This window comes from Oratosquilla oratoria, chromosome 11 (genome assembly GCF_046742065.1).
Source record: "Oratosquilla oratoria isolate Oo_2021 chromosome 11, ASM4674206v1, whole genome shotgun sequence".
Lineage (NCBI taxonomy): Eukaryota > Metazoa > Arthropoda > Malacostraca > Stomatopoda > Squillidae > Oratosquilla > Oratosquilla oratoria.
Genome location: NC_134787.1, coordinates 29,796,298 through 29,815,248, shown reverse-complemented (window position 1 = coordinate 29,815,248; position 18,951 = coordinate 29,796,298). Strand labels below are relative to the sequence as shown.

The window sequence follows — 18,951 nt, the reverse complement described above, 5'->3', positions numbered from 1 at the left end:
AGAATTTTAGATGGCATCCATTCAGATAGGCCCCACCACAGAACACTTCTCATAACATTAGACATTAGTAAAGCTTTTGATGCTATCCCCTGCCACAACCTAACAAATAAAATATATAACACAGACATGCACAATAACACCAAAAAATGGCTGGCCAATTATCTGGCAGGTAGGAATGCTTACGTGTCATATAATGGCCAATCATCGCACATCAGAAACATTAAGAATGGAGTACCACATGGCTCAGTTCTATCCCCCACACTAATTTATACATGCATGACTTACCCACACCAGACAACTCAGAAATACAAATCTCTTCCTACGCAGACGACATAATCACATGCACACATCGTAACACAGACAAAGCTGCAGAAATAATCCAGCCATACCTTGATACACTCAACACATGGTTCATCACAAACAGACTCAAAATAGCTCCAACCAAATCTACAGCAACACTTCTCACCAACTGGACAATAGAACACAAATACATACCTCATCTCTACATCAACAACACTCTAATACCACACACAAACACACCGAAAATTCTTGGTGTAACATACGATACATCCATGTCTTTCAAACAACACATCACAAACATAAAAAACAAATGCACACCTAGACTTAACGCACTTAAGTCAATCACTGGAACGACATTTGGACAAAACAAAGAAACTAATATAACAATATACAAACAATGCATACGCTCAGTGTTGAATTATGCGAGTCCTGCATGGGCTCCTAATCTCAGTGAGACACACCACAACACCCTTCAAATCATACAAAACAAAGCCCTAAAAACAATTACAGGCTGCACAAATACAACACCTACAGACCATTTACACCATGAAACAAAAGTCCTCAAAGTCAAGGACCACCTCGACATGAGAGGCACACAAACACTTGCCGCAGCCACCACAAACACATCACACCCGCTACACTACATAGCAGAACACCCACACACACCAAGAAACATTAAAACAACACCCAAAGACCTTTATTATGCACAAATACTCTCTTCTCTTCCTCCACAACCACCAAATACCAGCCTCCGGAACATATTCATAATCATATCACTCACCGCTCCATTAGCACACTGAAAGACAACACACTGCTGCATGCCAGACCCCCTGATATCCACCCTTCTGAATCCTCTCTCCCACGAAAGGACAGAGTCCACTTGGCCAGACTGCAGTGTGGCCACCACCCAGCACTTCTAAGCTACCAGAAGAGGCTGGATGACCGCATTGTGAACAGCTGCCCAGGATGTAACACTTCACCCCATACCATACAACACATAATGGAAGACTGCATTATACACAATCATGTACGCAAACAACACAACATACACTCTATAAAGGATTTGTGGGAAAACCCAGTTTCGGCTGTAGCATTCCTTGGGGAGACGGGACTGCTCGGACAGACAGTCTAGGGAACGACAACAACAACAACAACAACAACAACATCCCCTGATATAACAGTATTTTCACCCTCCCTACAAACACAAATAACATGGCCATTCAAGATATTTTACTTGATCACTTCACAGTAAAGATTACCATAGAGCTAGAAGAGAAAATACAACCTTTGAATCAAGATAGCATTTATAAAATATCAAAAAACAAATGGGAAAAGTACCTAGAAGATATAAAAAAAAAAAAAGCTTGAATATTTTGAAATGGATCAATACTCATCCCAGGATAAAGTAATAAAAGAAAGAGTAGAAAATGCTACCCATAAGGCAAGTAAAAAATATGTTTTGCAGCTACAAAAAAAAAAAAGAAGAAAAAAAAAAAAAGAACATGTAAAGCAATTAACTAGAGGCATCACAAATCTAATTAACAACTAATAGAAAGAAAATTGGAAAAAAATTTAAAAGAATAGATGGAAAAACTGATAATGGCAAAATGTGGAGAGTAAAACTCATGAGAAACTAAATTGCACCCACTTACCCATGAAGCAGTTGATGTATCAGTCGGGGGCACATGCCAGGGAGTGCATTGTTTCACTTACATGTTGGCACCAGTTCCCATGGTTACTCCAAGCAAGCTCCCCTGCAGCCACCCTTCCTGCTCCAAATTATTCTAGACATTCTATCAACTTGCGGCATCCATAAATTCTGTGGGCATGCCCTTTGTCTCCTCCAGTGAAAGTTGTCTCTTGCGGAGACAACCCTATGAGCAAGATCAACATCAGGTAAATGTGCCACGTGCCCATATAGCCAAAATTGATGTTCACGAATTATGATAGTAACTGGCCTAGACTAAGTCTCATAGTACAATCTCTGGTTTGATATTAAGTCATTCCAGTGATAGCCCATGATTCTTTGAAGGCACTTAGTGCCAAAGACATGACTCACTACTGTTATGCACTACATTACCATGGTTCATAAAGCTTTCCAAACCTCAATGCCTTTGCCACATGCATGGACAGAATGAACTATCAACCAGTAAGCCCCCAAACTCCTGGACCTTGGAGACTTTAAGTCCTGCAGTCTCGCCTCCCTATGCATTGAATTGAGGGCTGCATCATCATCAGCAAACCCAAGTCAGTGATGTTGGTGTTGCCAATAGATGTTCTACAATGACATTGACAACTCTGTCCAATACCTGCTCAAAGTACTCAACAAAGGGGCTACACCCCTCCACACCAGACACTAGCTCACTATTAGCTCTTTGGATTGTGTTTCTCTGGGTCACAGACTTTGAGTGGTTTAGTTTAAGGGCTCGGTAAGGAGGCCCTCAACATCCTCAGCAATTCCCCTGAAATACCTCTCCTTATCCATTCTCATAAGAGCTACAGCCTGCTGTTTCTGAATCCTGTATTGGTCCAGGTCTCCAACCATTCTATCACAGTCCCACTCTATACTCTCCAGTGTCTCCCATGACTTCACACCACTCCTCAACATTGAGCACTCTTCAGCACACTCCTAAGTAGCTTTCGGTTTCATGTTTAAAAATGTCCCACAGTTCTTCAGAATTCTCGAGAGCCAGGTACTTGAAACTGATTAGAGATTGCTACCTCATACTCCTTGACACATGCATCATCCCTGAGTTTCTCCAAATGAAACCCATCTGGGTTACATCTCAGGATTCGCTTGGATTTGATTCGCATTATGAGTGTTGCAACCACAAGTCAATGATTGGCCCTAAAGATTTCACCACTTTGATAAACCCTGCAGCTCTGTAGGATCTTCCAGTGAGTGCTAATATGTGATCAATCTCCTTGGCCACTCCTGTAGCATTACTATACATGTCCATTGGTGTGGCTCTTATCTGTGTAACCATGAACCACAAATCCTCAGTCTTCTGGACTTTGCATAGTTCAGAAGGAGAGAACTGTTGATTTTCCCAATTCAGAAACATGGGGGCCAATACATACTTGCTCTGTCGGTGCCAATAACTTTATTAAAATCGCCCTAAACAATAAGTGTGTCTTGTGGCAGGCACTGGTCAACTATAGATTCAAGTTTGGCATAAGACATATCCTTCTCTTCAAAATTATATGCCCCAGTAGGAACATGTACTGAAATAAGAGAGATTAAACCCAAGGTGCACCTCAGCCTTGTCAGCATCATACACTCATCAACCGGAGTAACCTTTACAGCTACTCCTGTGAGGTGGGTCCCATTAGTTTGGCCTGACCAGAAGTAGGTGTAACTCTCACTACTGATCTTACCACTGCATGGTCTTCTCACCTCTAACCATCCAGAACTCCACTGATTAAAAGGATAGTCAGTCGCACTGGGAGAAAGAATGAATGTTCTGGGCACCCACACAAAGAACCTGTCAGAGGTTCATCCTAGGACTAGCTTGATACTTTGTGCCTTGTTTGCAGCATCCTGGCACCCCACACAGCAGACTTGGTGATTTTGATGTGGACAGGTTGCAAGCCTGTATGTGTCCAATATAGTTACCTTAAACATAAGCCTGTGATTCGCCCTCCCATGCCCCCACCTACCACAGAGCTCAACAAGGATAGACCAGATTTTGGGTATACATATTATGACGATGTTAGTGCATTCCTCTATTATTCTTAGAGTTCCGTTTTGAGCAGTATTTAGGATGTTAGGTTTCCTTTCATGATTGTTGGGAACCTTGCCATAGAAACACGGTCAAGTGTGGTTGTTATGAACTTCTTGTAAATTGTAATAACAGTTGCTTTCTGCTGACCAAAACCTGTGAATGCATGCTGGGGAGGCATGGTTGAGTGTGGTTCTGATGACTGATCTTGTTGATTTTCACTATAGGTACTGGGAAACCTGGCTTGAGTTGGGTCTCCACAAAGTTCATTATTCACCATTTCAGCTACATGAAATTGTCTAGGATAATTCGGTATAAAATCTGTCCATATCTATGTGAAGGTGTTGAAAAAATATGGACCGTGTTCTTGGTAGGGGTGTGCCAATTAATTGGCATCAGCAAGAATTGACACTTTTTTGGTGAATTGGCATAAGCGAGTTTTTTTTTTTTTTTTAGAATCTGCATTGTCGACAATGGAGATTCTAAAAAAAAAAAAAGTATTCTCACAGATGCTGATTAATCAGCACACCCCTAGTTCTCGGTTTGTGCAATTTTCAGTATAAATTGTAACTTTTCATAAGGTTTCACCACAGTTACCCATATCATGTCTAACCAGAACAATGAAAGAATATAATTTTTCAGGTAAAGGAGTTACAGGACAAAACTCCCAGTATTGAAGACAAAGCACCTGTCATTGAAACAGCTGAAGTGCTCACAGAAGAGAAGCCCAAGATTATCGTAGAAGCTGCTTCAAAAACTGCACCAGGCGTTGTAAGTAAATTGATGTCAAAGTGAATATAGGTATGAGGATATCATGGGGCAGGAAGTTATGTATGCATTATGAAGAGATCATTTATGGGCATCTAAATGAGATAGGCATTTGAGAAGATTGTCATATTGCCATCTCTCTTCAGTCCATTACAACCATCACCTTCACTGAGGTGCAGCCTCTTGGACACTATTGAACTTGGTAATGAGTTATATTCTGATTAGTAGTTCATGAATTGTTCATAAGTTATTTTTCAATGTCATTTTAGGGATACTGTACTGTATTTGCCTACATAAGTAAGATATAAAGTCAATAAGATTTTTTATTATAAAAGACAGTACCAATTATACATAAAGTCTAAATAAATTTAGTAATAGTAGTAACTTGGAGTATAACAGAGCATGTCTTACCACTTGAATTTGCTGCCTTTTCTGTTTGAATCTCAGAATGTCCGTAAGTAGGGTGGTGCCATGAAGCCCGTTTTGTACTAAGCCAGACATCATGAGACAGTATGGCAGTAACAAGGCTTTTATTCGCTTTGCCTACTGTAAGTAGTAAAGTGGTAGCATGAGTGACTTGTACTCGAAGGGAAAAATAGTTGAGGTTGATAGATCATGAGCCAAGTTTTTAGATAGTGTCAGTCCCAGAGTTGCACCACCAGGTGGAGGATGTTGACAGGTTTTGAAACTGGGCACCACCACATGCAGGTACCTGTCATTGGTCCCTTGTATCCTGTAGAAATTAGAATAATATCTTTATATGTTTATATTTTTTTTATTTATATCATAAAAATTATAATGATAGAAATTGTGAAAGATAAAATCTTTTCAGTTGTCTCGCAAGGATCTTCAAGAGGTTGAAGAAGCGCTTGAAACCTTGGGAGTGGAAACAAAACGTCTTCTTATTGAAGAACAAGAACTGCAAGATCTGAAGTCAGATATGGCTGAATATGAAGAAGATATACAAGTTTTCAAAAAGGTATTTATGAAATCTTCTTGTTCCCCTAGTTCCCTGTGAAGGTATGTCCCTCAGTAGCTGATAGAAATTATCTGATGATAAATAGAGGTAAGAAGTAAAACAAGAAAAAAAATACAAGCATTAAGTCTGACCCACTACTCATGCATTCACCCCTCACACCACCCCATCCATGTATAGATTGAACAGCTATGGTGACATAACACATCCCTGACAAAGTCCCACCTTTACCTTGAACCACTCACTCTCTCCATTTCTAATCCTAACCCAAGCTTTACTACTTTTGTAAAAACTCATGACTGCTCTTAACAGCTTTCCTCCTATCCCATATATCTGCAATACCTCCCACAGTCCCTTCCTGTCTACCCTGTCATAAGCCTTTTCCAGATCCATAAAAGACCAAAAAACATCCTTGCCTTTACCTATAGCTTTCTCACATATGTCGTACCACAAAAATCTGATCTACGCAACCCCTACCTGTCCTAAACTCGCACTGTTCCTCACCAATTACTCACTCTGTTCCTCTCCTAATCCTCTCAATCAAGACCCTCCCATAAGCCTTCCCAACTACACATAACAAGCTAATCTCTCTGAGACTACTACACTCACACTTGTCCCCTTTTCCCTTGTAAAATGGAACTATACAGGCACTCCTCCAGTCCTCCGGCACTCTACCCTCTCTTAAACAAACATTAAATAACCTCACCAACCAGTCCACCATCACTGTACCTCCTTTTTTCAGACATTCTTCATGGCATCCATCCAACCCAGGTGCCTTACCTGCTCTCATCATCTTAGCAGCTGCTTTCACTTCATCTTTCTTTATTTCTCCATTTTCCTCACTCATCACAGTCATTTTCTTAGCATTTCCCACCGCAATTACCTTTCCCTCCCTATCCTCCTTCACATTTAGCAGTTCTCTAAAATACTCTGCCCACCTTCCTCTCACTGCCTTCTCTTCCATTATCATCTCTCCATCACCACCTTTTACCTTTTCTTCTCTACTTGAATCACCTCCTCTTCCTCTCTTAATTTCTTTGCAAATCGTTTTTTTATTACCTTCAAAATTTTCAGTTAGTAATAATAAATAATTGTTCAACTCAATTACACTATATTCCTTGTTTTGCATAATATGAAATAGAAATGCCTTAGTTCACAGGTAAATATTTCAAATCTCTTCATTGTTGGAAACATAGATATATATTTTTTCAATCATGCAAATCAATGATTTATTTTGTTCAACCAAAAAAATGAATAAATAAATAAAAATGATAATTCCACAAAAGCAAGCTAAAACTGAGATTCTGGTGCATTGCTACTATGGCAGATCTTTCAAATCATACTGAACTCCATGAAACTCGAGAAAGCATCTCTTATCACTGGTGCTGCAAAGGTACTTGGCACTTTAGACACCATGTCATGTGATTTGCAGGATGGGTTCTTGCATCTCACCTCTTCTAGGAAGATTGATTGGGAAATGTCCAATCTCTTACTGGCTTTGGTGGAATTGGTTTTGTGTTGTAGCCCTTTTGCTTTTTTTTCTGTCAGGCTTTCATCAACTGATGCACTTGATGGCCGACCTCTTCACTTGCCTAATAAAGGTTTGTCTTGCATGCTCAGACATGAAGACACACTTTGAAATCATGGAGGTTTAAATATTTTGCATGTGTATCCCAAGTCTGGATGTCCCTTCTGTATACTAGCCCAGCATTACAAATGCTAAGATCTACAAAATGAAAGAATATTCTGTGGTACCAATTTTAAGATCTGAAAAACATTCTGTATTTACCCAGTTGTATTCTATGGGAAGGGGGTTACGCTTGTGGTGTCCCACCTTTGTATCTCAGTGTCTAGTTTGCTCTTAAATTCGTGAATGGTTTTTGCACACACTTCTGTTTTGTCCAGTTTGTTCCAAGTGTCCAGCACTGTGTGGAAAATGTTTTTCTTCAGATCTCTTCTATAACTATCTTTTTTTGAGTTTCTTTCCATGTCCTCTCGTGTTTCTCTTGTCCTAATTTAACAAGTCCTCTTTATTGAGTATTTCTGTGCCCCTCATGATTCTATAGATGGTTAGTAAGTAGCCTCTCTCTCTTCTTTGCTCCAAAATTTGTAACTCCAATTTAGCCAGTCTCCCTTCATATGACAAGTTTGAAAGTGCTAGAGCCATTTTTGTGGCTGCTCTCTGTATTCTTTCAATTTTCTTTATATTCTTTTTGGTACTGGGTGACTACAATGTCACCACACATTATAGTCTTGGCCTTATCAGTGTGACTAATATTTTTCTAATCATTTCTTCATCCAAATAGGTGAATGCCACTTTCATTGGTCTTAGTAAGTTATAGGATTCTCCGACAATTGTGTTTATTTGTTTATCATAGGACAAGTCATTTGAGATAATTCCTCCCAGATCTTTTTTAGATCCCACTTTCTATACCTCCTTACTTTCAATTTTATATTGTCCTGATATTCTCTTTTTACTTTTTCTGAACTCCATTATGCTACACTTCTTAATGTTGAAGTCCACTTCCCACTTCTGACTCCACTTCCAAACCTTATTCAGGTCTTCCTGTAGTGATTCATAATCCGTTTCAGTATTTACTTTCCTCAACAATTTAGCGTCATCTGCAAAGAAGCTCATGTAATTCTACATCATCATCCATGTCATTCACATAAATAGCGACCATTATTTGAGCCAGTACAGGTCCATGCGGAACTCCACTAATCACCTCCTTCCAACCTGAATATTTTTCTATGAGTACTACTCTCATCTTTCTACCATTCAGGAAGTCCTCCATCCAGTTTAGCAGGTTGCCTTGTATCCCACCTATATTTTTCAATTAAATAATTTTTTGTGTGGTACCTTGTTGAAAGATTTTTTGTAAGTCCAAGAAAGCACAATCGGCCCATCCATCCCTTTCTTGTATTATATCTCTTAGTCTTGAGTAAAAACAAGATAAAATTTGTGGTACATGATCTTCCCTGTCTGAACCCAAATTGTCTTGGGTTTAGTATATTATTTTCTTCCAGCAGTTTAACCCATCTGTTCTTGATAATTTTCTCACAAATTTTGGTTACAATGCTTGTTAGTGAGACTGGTCTGTAATTAGTTGGTTCTTCCTTGTTTCCTCCTTTATATATTGGTACAATGTTGGCATTTTTCCAGTTTTTTGGTCTTTTTCCTTCTTTAAGTGAGCAACTTATTATGTTATATATATTGTCCATTAGTTCTTTGCATTCTTTTAGTATCCAATTTGCAATTCCGTCCGGGCCATGCGATTTCCTAACATCAAGGTTTGTTAAATGCTCCATTATTTCTGTTTGTGTTATTATTTTCGCTCATGGGGGGAGATTGCACTTCACTTCCTTTGTCCTAAGTTTTTTCTGTATTTACCTAGTTGTATTTTGCGGGAGAAGAGCTATGCTTGTAGGGACCCGCAGTTGTATCTTTCCGCATCCAGTTCTTTCTTAAAATCATGTATAGTTTTAGCACTCACTGTTTTCTCTTCCAATTTATTCTATGTGTATATATTTATTCTATATGGAAAGCTATTCTTTTTCAGATCTCTTCTGTAACTGTCCTTCTTAAGTTTCTTCTTGTGTCCCTTGTATTTCTTCTGTTCCATTTAAATAGATCATCCCTGTCAAGGATTTCCATCCCTTTCATAATTCTGTATATGAATACCAAATCACCTCTTTCTCTTCTTTGCTCCAGAGTTAATAAGTTTAGTTTGTCTTATCTTTGTTCATATGTCTACATACTGAGTGTTGGTGCCATCTTTGATAGTGGTCTTTTTTTTTTTTTTTTCTTAGCCTCACTTCTCAGTTCCCTATCTTTTTCTAATTCCTCGGGATTCATTTCCTTTTTTATCCATACATTTTTATAATTTTCACTGTTTGCTAGTTTTGCCACTTTTGATAGTACTTCTGCTATCATTTGTGTTCTTTGTTTGATTTTCATTGGTCTGTGATCCTTTTCTTTTGAGTATGTACCCATCCTGTGTACGTCATCAATTTCTGTATCTAAACTTTGTCCTTCTTCTTGGACCACTTTTAGAATTGCCTTCACAATTTCTTTCTCTTCCTTTTCCCTTTGGTATTTGTGTACATTGTGTATTTTATTTATACTATAAACCACAATGTATTTCTTTTTGTCTACTGTGTCTCTCACCCAATTTTCCTTCTCTTTGATCACTGTTTCCTTTGCATTCTCTTCTACCTACTACTGTACTATTTATTTGAATGATAGTTTTTGACTTTTGCATTCCTTTTTCCACTGATTTTTTATTTCGTTTCGGTCAGTCTCTTTGATTGATTCTTCCATTTTTTCTGTTACTGCTTTCATTTGTTCTTTTACCTCTTTTTTTTTCAGTTCATCATTTGCAATCTTAACCTCGTTTTCCTTTCTTTGATTTTCTCTTTTTATCACACTTAGTTCAGTTTTTAGTTTGTTTAATTCCCTTAGTATTACCTCGTTCGTTGTATGTAGGTTGGTTACTTCTAGTTGCAAAGCTTTGTAGTCTAATCTTAAATCGATCACTTCATCTGCTAAGTTGTTAATTTCTCTGTTTCGTATTGCTCTGCTAATCCTAAAATCTCTCTGTGTCCAAGGTTTTCTCCATTGTTTCCCCTTGCCTCCTAAACCCTTCCATACGGTGCCGCACACGTAGGCGTCATGGACTTAGATCTCGGTGGCAGCAGCCAATGCCAGCCGTTCGACGTGTCATAATAATACTCGCATCATAAAATATAGTCACCGCTTATATCAATCGTTCTCTCTTCACCCGTGAATTTTGATAACCATAGAAAATGCGATTACAAAAGAATTAGAAAGAATGTCATTATGGAGGGGCGACTACAATAAATATAATCAAGACGCCGATATGGCAGCCTCGCGAATACACTCGCTCCCCATGACGCCTACGTGTGCGGCACCGTATGGAAGGGGTTAAAGCCCGAGAAATATTCATCACTTACGTACCTGCTGGTTGCTTTGGGAGTGTCATTCAGGCATGTTTTTTCCTGCGTATTACCCCCCCACAGGGACTCAATCCTGGATTCGACTAGTCCTCTTTTTCATTGATTCATTGATTCTTCCTTCTTATTTATTATTTTCCATTTTGTATTAAACTATTCACTCAAGAACTGGATCGGATACAAACCCCGGCAGTCCCACAAATACATATTGATACTCTCCACAATACCAACAAGGCATTTTTCCTGGTGAGCAGTTAAAGTGCTGTGAAATGCAATGAGTGCATCCATTTTATCTACTCCCCCCATGTTTGTATTGTAGTGCTTGATGAGAGTAGGGTAGTTTACCTGAGTTTTTTCTGTTGTGGAAACAGATTTATCCCATCAAGGTAATTTTGTGACTGGTTGAACAGATCCCATGTAATTATGATGGTACCTAAGTTGCTCTCATTCCAGCAAACAACTCTTACACTCTCTGGACAGGTTTCTACTTTTCCATCATATTCTACAAAAGCAGATTTTCCTTTTGCTTTCAAATCTTTATCAGGTATCATTTTCAATCCAGAAAGCCTATTGGTGTGAACGATTTCCATGCATAGTATTCTTCTTTTATACATGCATACACATACCAAAGGCTTTTTCCCCCTTACAAGGGAGGTAGCCAATAAACAAAGGCATAAAAACCATTCCCACCCATTCCATCCCTAATATACTCCCCTCCCCTCCACCCTCTACCCTCCTTCTTATTTTATACATCTCAAAAAACAAAGGAATTGTTGAGAACAAGTTATCCATGTGAAGTCTATGGTTCTTGTGGGTAGGAATAATTTATGCTAATTTACTGACAGTATTAGCACTGGATTTCAAGTAAGGGAATCCATCAATTTTAGGAGTTGATCCAACACGTACTTCAAAATTGTGTATAATGCCATGGCTATCAGCAAGAGTCCATACTTTGAAACCCCAAGGGTTGGACTTTCCTTTGATGTATCTTGGACCTCTTGTTCCTATATATGGTATCATTTGTTCATCCACACTGACTTTCATATCCATAGGAATCATATTGTACTTGGACTTGGACTTTAGATGGATCAAAAGTGACTTAACTTTGTACAATTTGTCATTCTGGCGTTCCTTTGGCTGGATACTGAATTATCTGCAAAGTGAATACATGACTTTATTCTTTCCCACCTGGCACAGGACATGTACATGTAGTGTATTACAGTCATCTGCAACTTAAAACATTAACATGTTAGACCTCAACATAAGAACATAAGAATGAAGGAGAATGCAAGAGACCATAAGGCCTACACTAGGCAGCTCTGTATCCATCACCACCTGTCATCCCCATCCATAAATTTGTCTAATCATTTCTTAAAACAACAGCAATATATATATATATATATATATATTTTTTCCATCAGCACTATCTTCCACATCCTCATTATGTGAATATTCTGAGTCAGACCAGGGCTCCTCTCTACAGGTATAATCTATGCACCTAAGGCCCTGTCCACATGGAGCATTTTGATGCGCAATGTATTGAAGCAATGAGTTGAAAAACATGACTTTCAATTCGTCACAGCATCATGAAAGCAGTTATGGGGCGAAGCCATTTCAAATCGCTGAGCAGTGTGTCAATGACAGTTGAAGGGAGAGGACGCGCGCGCTCTGCTTCACTCTTCCATTTTCATGCAATGGCACAAGCAACTTCCGCAAAGCCATTTGAGTGGACGAAGACTATTACATTTCATTGAGCTACTAAAGCAGCACCCAGCCATTTGGAATATCAAGTGCAAAGAATTTAAGATGAGAAATATAAAAAGTACAAGCATTGAAAGCTGACTTATATTCTTTAACAAAATGTAATGTGTGGAATGAAGACATTACCAAAAACTTCATACACTGAAAACAGTTTCACAGGGAAATGACTGCCATCAATGCATCGAAGAAGTCTGGTGCTGGCATGAAAGATATATACACTCCAAAGCTGTGGTGGTTTAATGATTTAACGAGTAGAGCGTTGGCAGACATCCTCCTCCCGTGAAAGCCAAATGATGACTGAGATCTGGTTGCTCGTGCAAGGTATTCGCAGTGATGCAGCCCGTCTGGATGCTAGTGTCAAGTTTTCAACACCACTACTGCATCAAGTCGCTGATGCATGATGCTCCGTGTGGACAAGGCTTAAGGCACACTGGAAAACTGTCCCCATAAAAATGTCTAGGTTTCATGCCACCTGGAAGAAATAGACATGAAATTAAAACAACAGCATACTATTTCACTAAAATTATCGTAGTGATAAACAAGATTAGTCAGGAATCTTATAGCAACATATTACACTCCTCATTGATATCAACACACATCAGAAGGTAATAATGTGTCTTATACACAAGTCACAGATATCGTCACATTTCAGAGTTGTTATTATTGGAGATGCTTTTGGTGAGTGCCACACTTTGCCACACTTTACTCAAAACAGCATCGACATTAGAGCGTTCGAAAATCACATCAATGTGGATTGTGTACACAAGTCACTGATATTGTAACATTTAATAATTGATGTATCATTTCCTGAATATCTTCACTAAAATGCCAGTACATTAATTGAATAATTCATCATGCACTAGCAAATAAAAAAATATTTGGTATCAATACAACTTACCTGAGGTTGAGGGTTGAACCATATTGTGGAAGGATGTGCAATGCACTCGGCCCCAGTAGCACAACACCATGCACTGATATTCAAGATCCGTAGAGTTGAAGCGAACACCATCTATTGAGAAATACTTTAAATTTTTCAGTTACCAGGACATAAACAAAGAAAATTAACATACTTCACGAGGGAAAACAATTTTCTATGGCTAACACTTGTAGCCATGAAATGTACCAATATTGATGAGAAACATGAAATAGGGTTAATGAAGTGGTCTTGCTGTGGATGTGCTGTGTCTTGTGACACTGTTTCTGACCCAGGGCAGTGGACGAGATGCAGGGATGAACAGTCATCCAGGAGGAGCCAAGATATGAGGAAGGGAGGGGGGTGGATGGGAGTGGAGTATGTGGGGATGGAATGGGTGGGAATAGATTTTATGCCTTTGTTTTTTGGCTATCTCCCTTGTAAGGGGGAAGGAGCCTTTGGTACATGTATGTATGTAAAAGTAAGGTGAAGAAATGTACAATGGGAGAGGATGGCATCAAATTAGGAGTGAGTATTAACCACTTCAATACGGGACTTAAATCTCGCGGGCAGCAGCCAATGCCAGCCGTACGACGTAACGAAATAATATTCGCATCATAAAATATAGTCGCCGCTTATATCGATCATTCTCTCTTTCACCCGCGAATTTTGAAAACCACAGAGAATGGGATTAAGGGCGCATTTGGGAGAATGTAAAAACACAGGGGCGACTACAATAAATATAATCAAGACGCCGATATGGCAGCGTCGCGAATCCACTTGCTCCTCATGACGCCTACGTGTGCGGCACCGTATGGAAGGGGTTAAGGGAGACAGATTGGAGGGAGATACTTTAGATATTTGGGTGGAGGTGGAAGTAGAATATAGATTGAGAGAAGCAAGTAAATGACTAGGGGAATTAAAAATGTAATGAGAAATGGACAGTTGGGAATGGATGCGAAGAGGAGATTGTATTTACCTAATTGTATTATACGGGAAGGGAGCTATGCTCGTAGTGACCCATCTTTGTATGTCAGCATCAAGTTTGTTCTTAAATTCTTGAATAGTATTTGCACACACTGTTGCCTTATCTAATTTATTCCAGATATCCACCACCACTGTGGGAAGCTATTCTTTTTCAGATATCTGCTATGATTATCCTTTTTGAGTTTCTTTTCATGTCCTCTTCTTTTTCTCTTGTCCCACTTTAATAAATCATCTCTATCTAGGACTTCCATTCATTTCATGATTCTATAAAAATGTCAGTAGATCTCCTCTTTCTCTTCTTTGTTCAAGAGTTGGTAGTTCCAATTTGGACAATCTTTGTTTGTATGTCAATTTGGAGAGGGTTGGTGCCATCTTTGTCTTTGCTCTTTGTATTCTTTCTACATACATACATACATATACCAAGGCTTTTTCCCCCTTTCAAGGGAGGTAGCCAAAAAGGGAAAGGCATAAAAACACTTCCACCCATTTCATCCCTAAATACACTCCACACCCCTCCCACCCTCCCTCTCATCTGAGCACCTCCTGGATGACGGGTCATCCCTGCACCTTGCCCACCGCCCTGGGTCAGAAGCAGTGTCGCAAGACACAGCACATCCACAGCAAGGCCGCTTCATTTAATCGGCGACCCCCCCTCTCCGTCCCCCCTTGCATATAAGGAGAGGACGGGGAGAAATCCCTTCGGGCTGCGTCAAAATTTACTCGCACATACTACCCCCCCCACCCCCCACCCCCCCATTCCTCCTCATGCAATCACAACATTATCCATATACAACCATTCTCCACTCACCTCTGTCTTCCGTCCTCTCCCTTCCTTCCTCAACAGACATTCCCCTCTTCCCCAAAGCCCCCTTCACCCCATCCATCCACCTCATCCTAGGACGTCCCCTCATGTTCACTCCCTCCACATCTGCCTTCCATACCTCTTTTACTAGTCTTTCTTCACTCATTCTTTCCATGTGTCCAAACCATCCTAATATTCTTTCATCAACCCTATCTCCCAGCTCCTTTTTCACCCCTGTTCTCCTCCTCACCTCCTCATTTCTCACTCTATCCAGCCTAGTAACCCCCACCATACTTCTCAGACACCTCATCTCAAACACATTCAAACTCCTTCTCTCTTCTTCTCTTATGTTCCACGTTTCTGCCCCATACAGTGCTGTTGGCACAATCACTCCTTCATACAGTCTCCTCTTCGCATCCATTCCTAAATGTCTATTCCTCATTACACTCTTTAATCCACCAAGGCATTTACTCGCTTCTCTCAATCTACATTCTACCTCCACCTTCACTCCACCTTTTCCTGCTACACTTGCACCCAAGTATCTAAAACTATCCACTTCCACCAGTCGCTCTCCCTTAATGTTCACTTCCAGTCTACTGCCACTTTCACCCCTTGTACATCTCATCACCTTACTTTTACCCACATTTATCTTTAGCTTTCTTCTATCACATACTCTCCCAAACTCTGCCACCAGCTTCCTCAATCCCTCCTCCGACCCTGCCACAAGCGCAGTGTCGTCTTTCTAAGTTCTTTATATTTTTTTAAGTACTGGGTGTCCATAGTGTCACAGCATACTCCAATTTTGGTGTTACCAGTGTAACTAATATGTTTTTTACCATTTCCTCATCCATATAGTCAAAAGTCACTTCTATCAACCTTAGTAAGTTGAAGGTTTCTCCAACTATTTTATTGATGTTTGTCTGGTGACATTTCTTTGCTGATAATTACTTCTAGGCCCCTTTCCGAGCTCACTTTTTTGACTACTTCACCAATTTTATAATTCCTTTATATTCTATTTTTACTTTTTCTAAACTCCATTATAATATGTTTCTTGATTTTAAAGTTCACTTCCCACTTTTGAATCCATTTCCAGATTTTATCTAGGTCTTTTTGTAGTGAAGGAGTGATTGTGCCGACACCACTGTATGGGGCAGAAACATGGAACATAAGAAAGTGTTTAAATGTGTTTGAGATGAAATGACTGAGAAGTATGGTAAGGAAGACCAAGGATGAGATGGATGGATGGGGTAAAAGGGGCACTGGGAAAGAGAGGAATGTCTAGTGAGTAAGGAAGGGAGAAGACTGAAGATAGGGGTGAGTGGAGAATGGTTGTGTATGGATGATGATGTTATGCATGGAAAGGAGTGGGCAGGGGATGGGGAGGGTGAGGGAGTATGTGTGAATGATATTTTGATGCAGCCCAAAAAGGTTTCTCCCTGTCATTTCTCTTTCTGCATGAGGGGACAGAGAGGGGGGGATTACCGATTAGATAAAGCAGCCTTGCTTTGGATGTGCTGTTTCTTGCCACATTGCTTCTGACCCAGGGCAGTGGGCAAGATGCAGGGATGACTAATTATCCAGGAGGAGCCAAGAAAAGAGGAAGTGGGGATGAAATGGATGGGTGTGGATTTATTCCTTTGACTATGGCTACCTCCCTTATAAGGGAGAAAAAGCCATTTATGTATGTAGTCATGCTCTCCACTCCAAGAGCTCGACTGAGATTTTATCCCCAACAGCCTTTCCCTTCTACATGTCTTTAATCGCTCTTTCTACTTCTTCCTTCAAAATTACAGGTCATTCCATCTTCATTTTTCCCTCCAGGTTCTATCTATTTCTTCAAATGTCACCATATAATGCTGTTATATATTCCTCCCATATATTTAGAAGATCTTCTGGATCCATGAGTACATTACCTTGTAGCTAAATTGTTAAACACCTATCTTTTTAGGTGCAGAAAGGTCACTTGTTGTAGGATGTTAATTCGTAAGTGTACCAGATCAGTTGTATTGGTATTGTGTTTATGCTGGGTACCTGATCATAAGCATACTAGTGTCATCTTCATACAGTATGTCTTTGGAGTGAATTATAGGTGAATATTTAAGGGATGCTTGATAAAGTACTGGGGGGTTGGTCCCATAATTAGATGAAGCTATGAATGGTAAACAGAAGCTTGCTGGCCAAGGGGTTAGAGTTTGAGGTGATAGCAGTTTAAACCAGGTGCCAGTGAGTTGCTACAAAGTCCACTTTAAGGTGCACCATCCTAGCCCCCTGATAGGAGAGAATCTGCAACATTAAACCAAATCATGAATGGTAAACACACAATGATTGAAAGTTGACCAGTTTTAAACATTTAATAATAAACTACAAAATCCACTGTAAAGGGCACCATCCTAGCCTCCTGATAGGGGGGAGTTTGTGATGTTAAACCAAATCATTATCATCATTAATAAAAAGTGGAGGTCCTGCTGAACAGAACAGATAGAACTTAATTTGGCATACATAGGCTAAGTTTGCTATGCACATGGTTAATTTTGTTGTTTAAGATGTTGACGCCATAACTGGGTGTTGAAAATTAACTATAACTCAAAATTTTTATTATCTAAGAGGCATTGCACATTATTTTCTGATTGTTGATGGAATTCCAATAGTGAAAATGCTTATGTATTTACTGAATCTGCTTACAGGTCATTGAGGGCACCAAACAAGAGAAAGAATTGCGTGAAAGCAAGGCAGCTCGGCGCTTGTTCTCTCGCGTAAACAAGATGATTAACCGCTTGGATGGTATCATGACTTCACTGAAAGAAGAGAAAGCTAAAAAACAGAAGATTGTTGATGCTGGAGAAGACAAGGGCAAAGAAAAGTAAGTCTGTATCTATTGTGAATTTACTTCAATTTCTTTGCTGCATTATTCCACTTCTACTTTTGGGATTGTTGCCATTAGAATCCTAATAGAAGGGATACAGGGCAGTGAAGGCTGGAAATCTCTCTCTTTGTATGGTGTTAGTGTGTGTTTGCTTGTTTTCTTTCTTACTCTGATGAACTGCTCTTTAATAAAATTCTTTACTTGTATGTGAAGGTGCTGGAGGTAAATGCAAGGATTGGTGATGGTTAAAGAAAATGGAGAAAATGGGAGATAGGCCAGTTGTTGTTTCCTGATGACCTTACACTTGTAGCAGGATCAGAGGAAGGATTAAGGAAGTTAGCGATGGAGTTTGTGAAAATGTGTGGAAGGAGAAAGTTGAAGGTTAAATGTGGGTAAAAGTAAGATGATGAGATATACAAAGGTTGAGGATGGCAGCAAATTGGAAGTGAGTATTAAGGGAGAGAGGCTGGAGGAAGTAGATGGATAGCACTTTAGATGCTTGGGAGCACATGTGGCAGGAAAGGAAGGAGTGTGAGGTGGATGTAGAAAGTAGATTGAGAGAAGCAACTACAGTCGGCGCCACGGGTATTGGCGCGATGCTTTTTTTTTTTCATCTGTAGCACTAAAACAAGTGCAATACTAACATATATGTAGAACCTACCAGCCTCTAATACTTTGTGGGTAGTCCTTTCCTTTTCAGACAGCTCTCAAGGCGTCGAGGAACAGATTCAGCCAGTCTTTGGAGCATTGAGGGTTCTAAGTTGTCCCAAATGTCCTTAATCTCCTTCACAAGCTTTTCCATAGTTGCTGTGTTACGTCCTCGTAGTCTTCATTTTATCAGTGCCCACACATTTTCAATTGGATTGAAATCTGGACTATTACCAG

At 39.7% G+C, this 18,951-nt stretch overlaps 1 protein-coding gene and 1 long non-coding RNA gene across 3 annotated transcripts in view; one reads left to right on the top strand and one right to left on the bottom strand.

Moving 5' to 3' along the window:
• The window catches only part of LOC143029706 (mitochondrial proton/calcium exchanger protein-like), a 73,732-nt gene that overhangs the window by 48,609 nt on the left and 6,172 nt on the right, over window positions 1-18,951 (top strand). For both annotated transcript variants that reach the window (XM_076192555.1, XM_076192554.1), the window contains exons 9-11: window positions 4,665-4,793; window positions 5,623-5,769; window positions 17,888-18,063. In XM_076192555.1, coding sequence (XP_076048670.1) covers window positions 4,665-4,793; window positions 5,623-5,769; window positions 17,888-18,063 — 452 coding nt within the window. The remainder of the gene's footprint in view (window positions 1-4,664; window positions 4,794-5,622; window positions 5,770-17,887; window positions 18,064-18,951) is intronic.
• The window catches only part of LOC143029707 (uncharacterized), a 33,471-nt gene continuing 26,457 nt past the window's right edge, over window positions 11,938-18,951 (bottom strand). Inside the window, exons 2-3 of the long non-coding RNA XR_012966867.1 lie at window positions 13,400-13,510; window positions 11,938-12,973 (exon numbers count right to left, since the gene is read on the bottom strand). This is a non-coding gene — a long non-coding RNA (uncharacterized LOC143029707). The remainder of the gene's footprint in view (window positions 12,974-13,399; window positions 13,511-18,951) is intronic.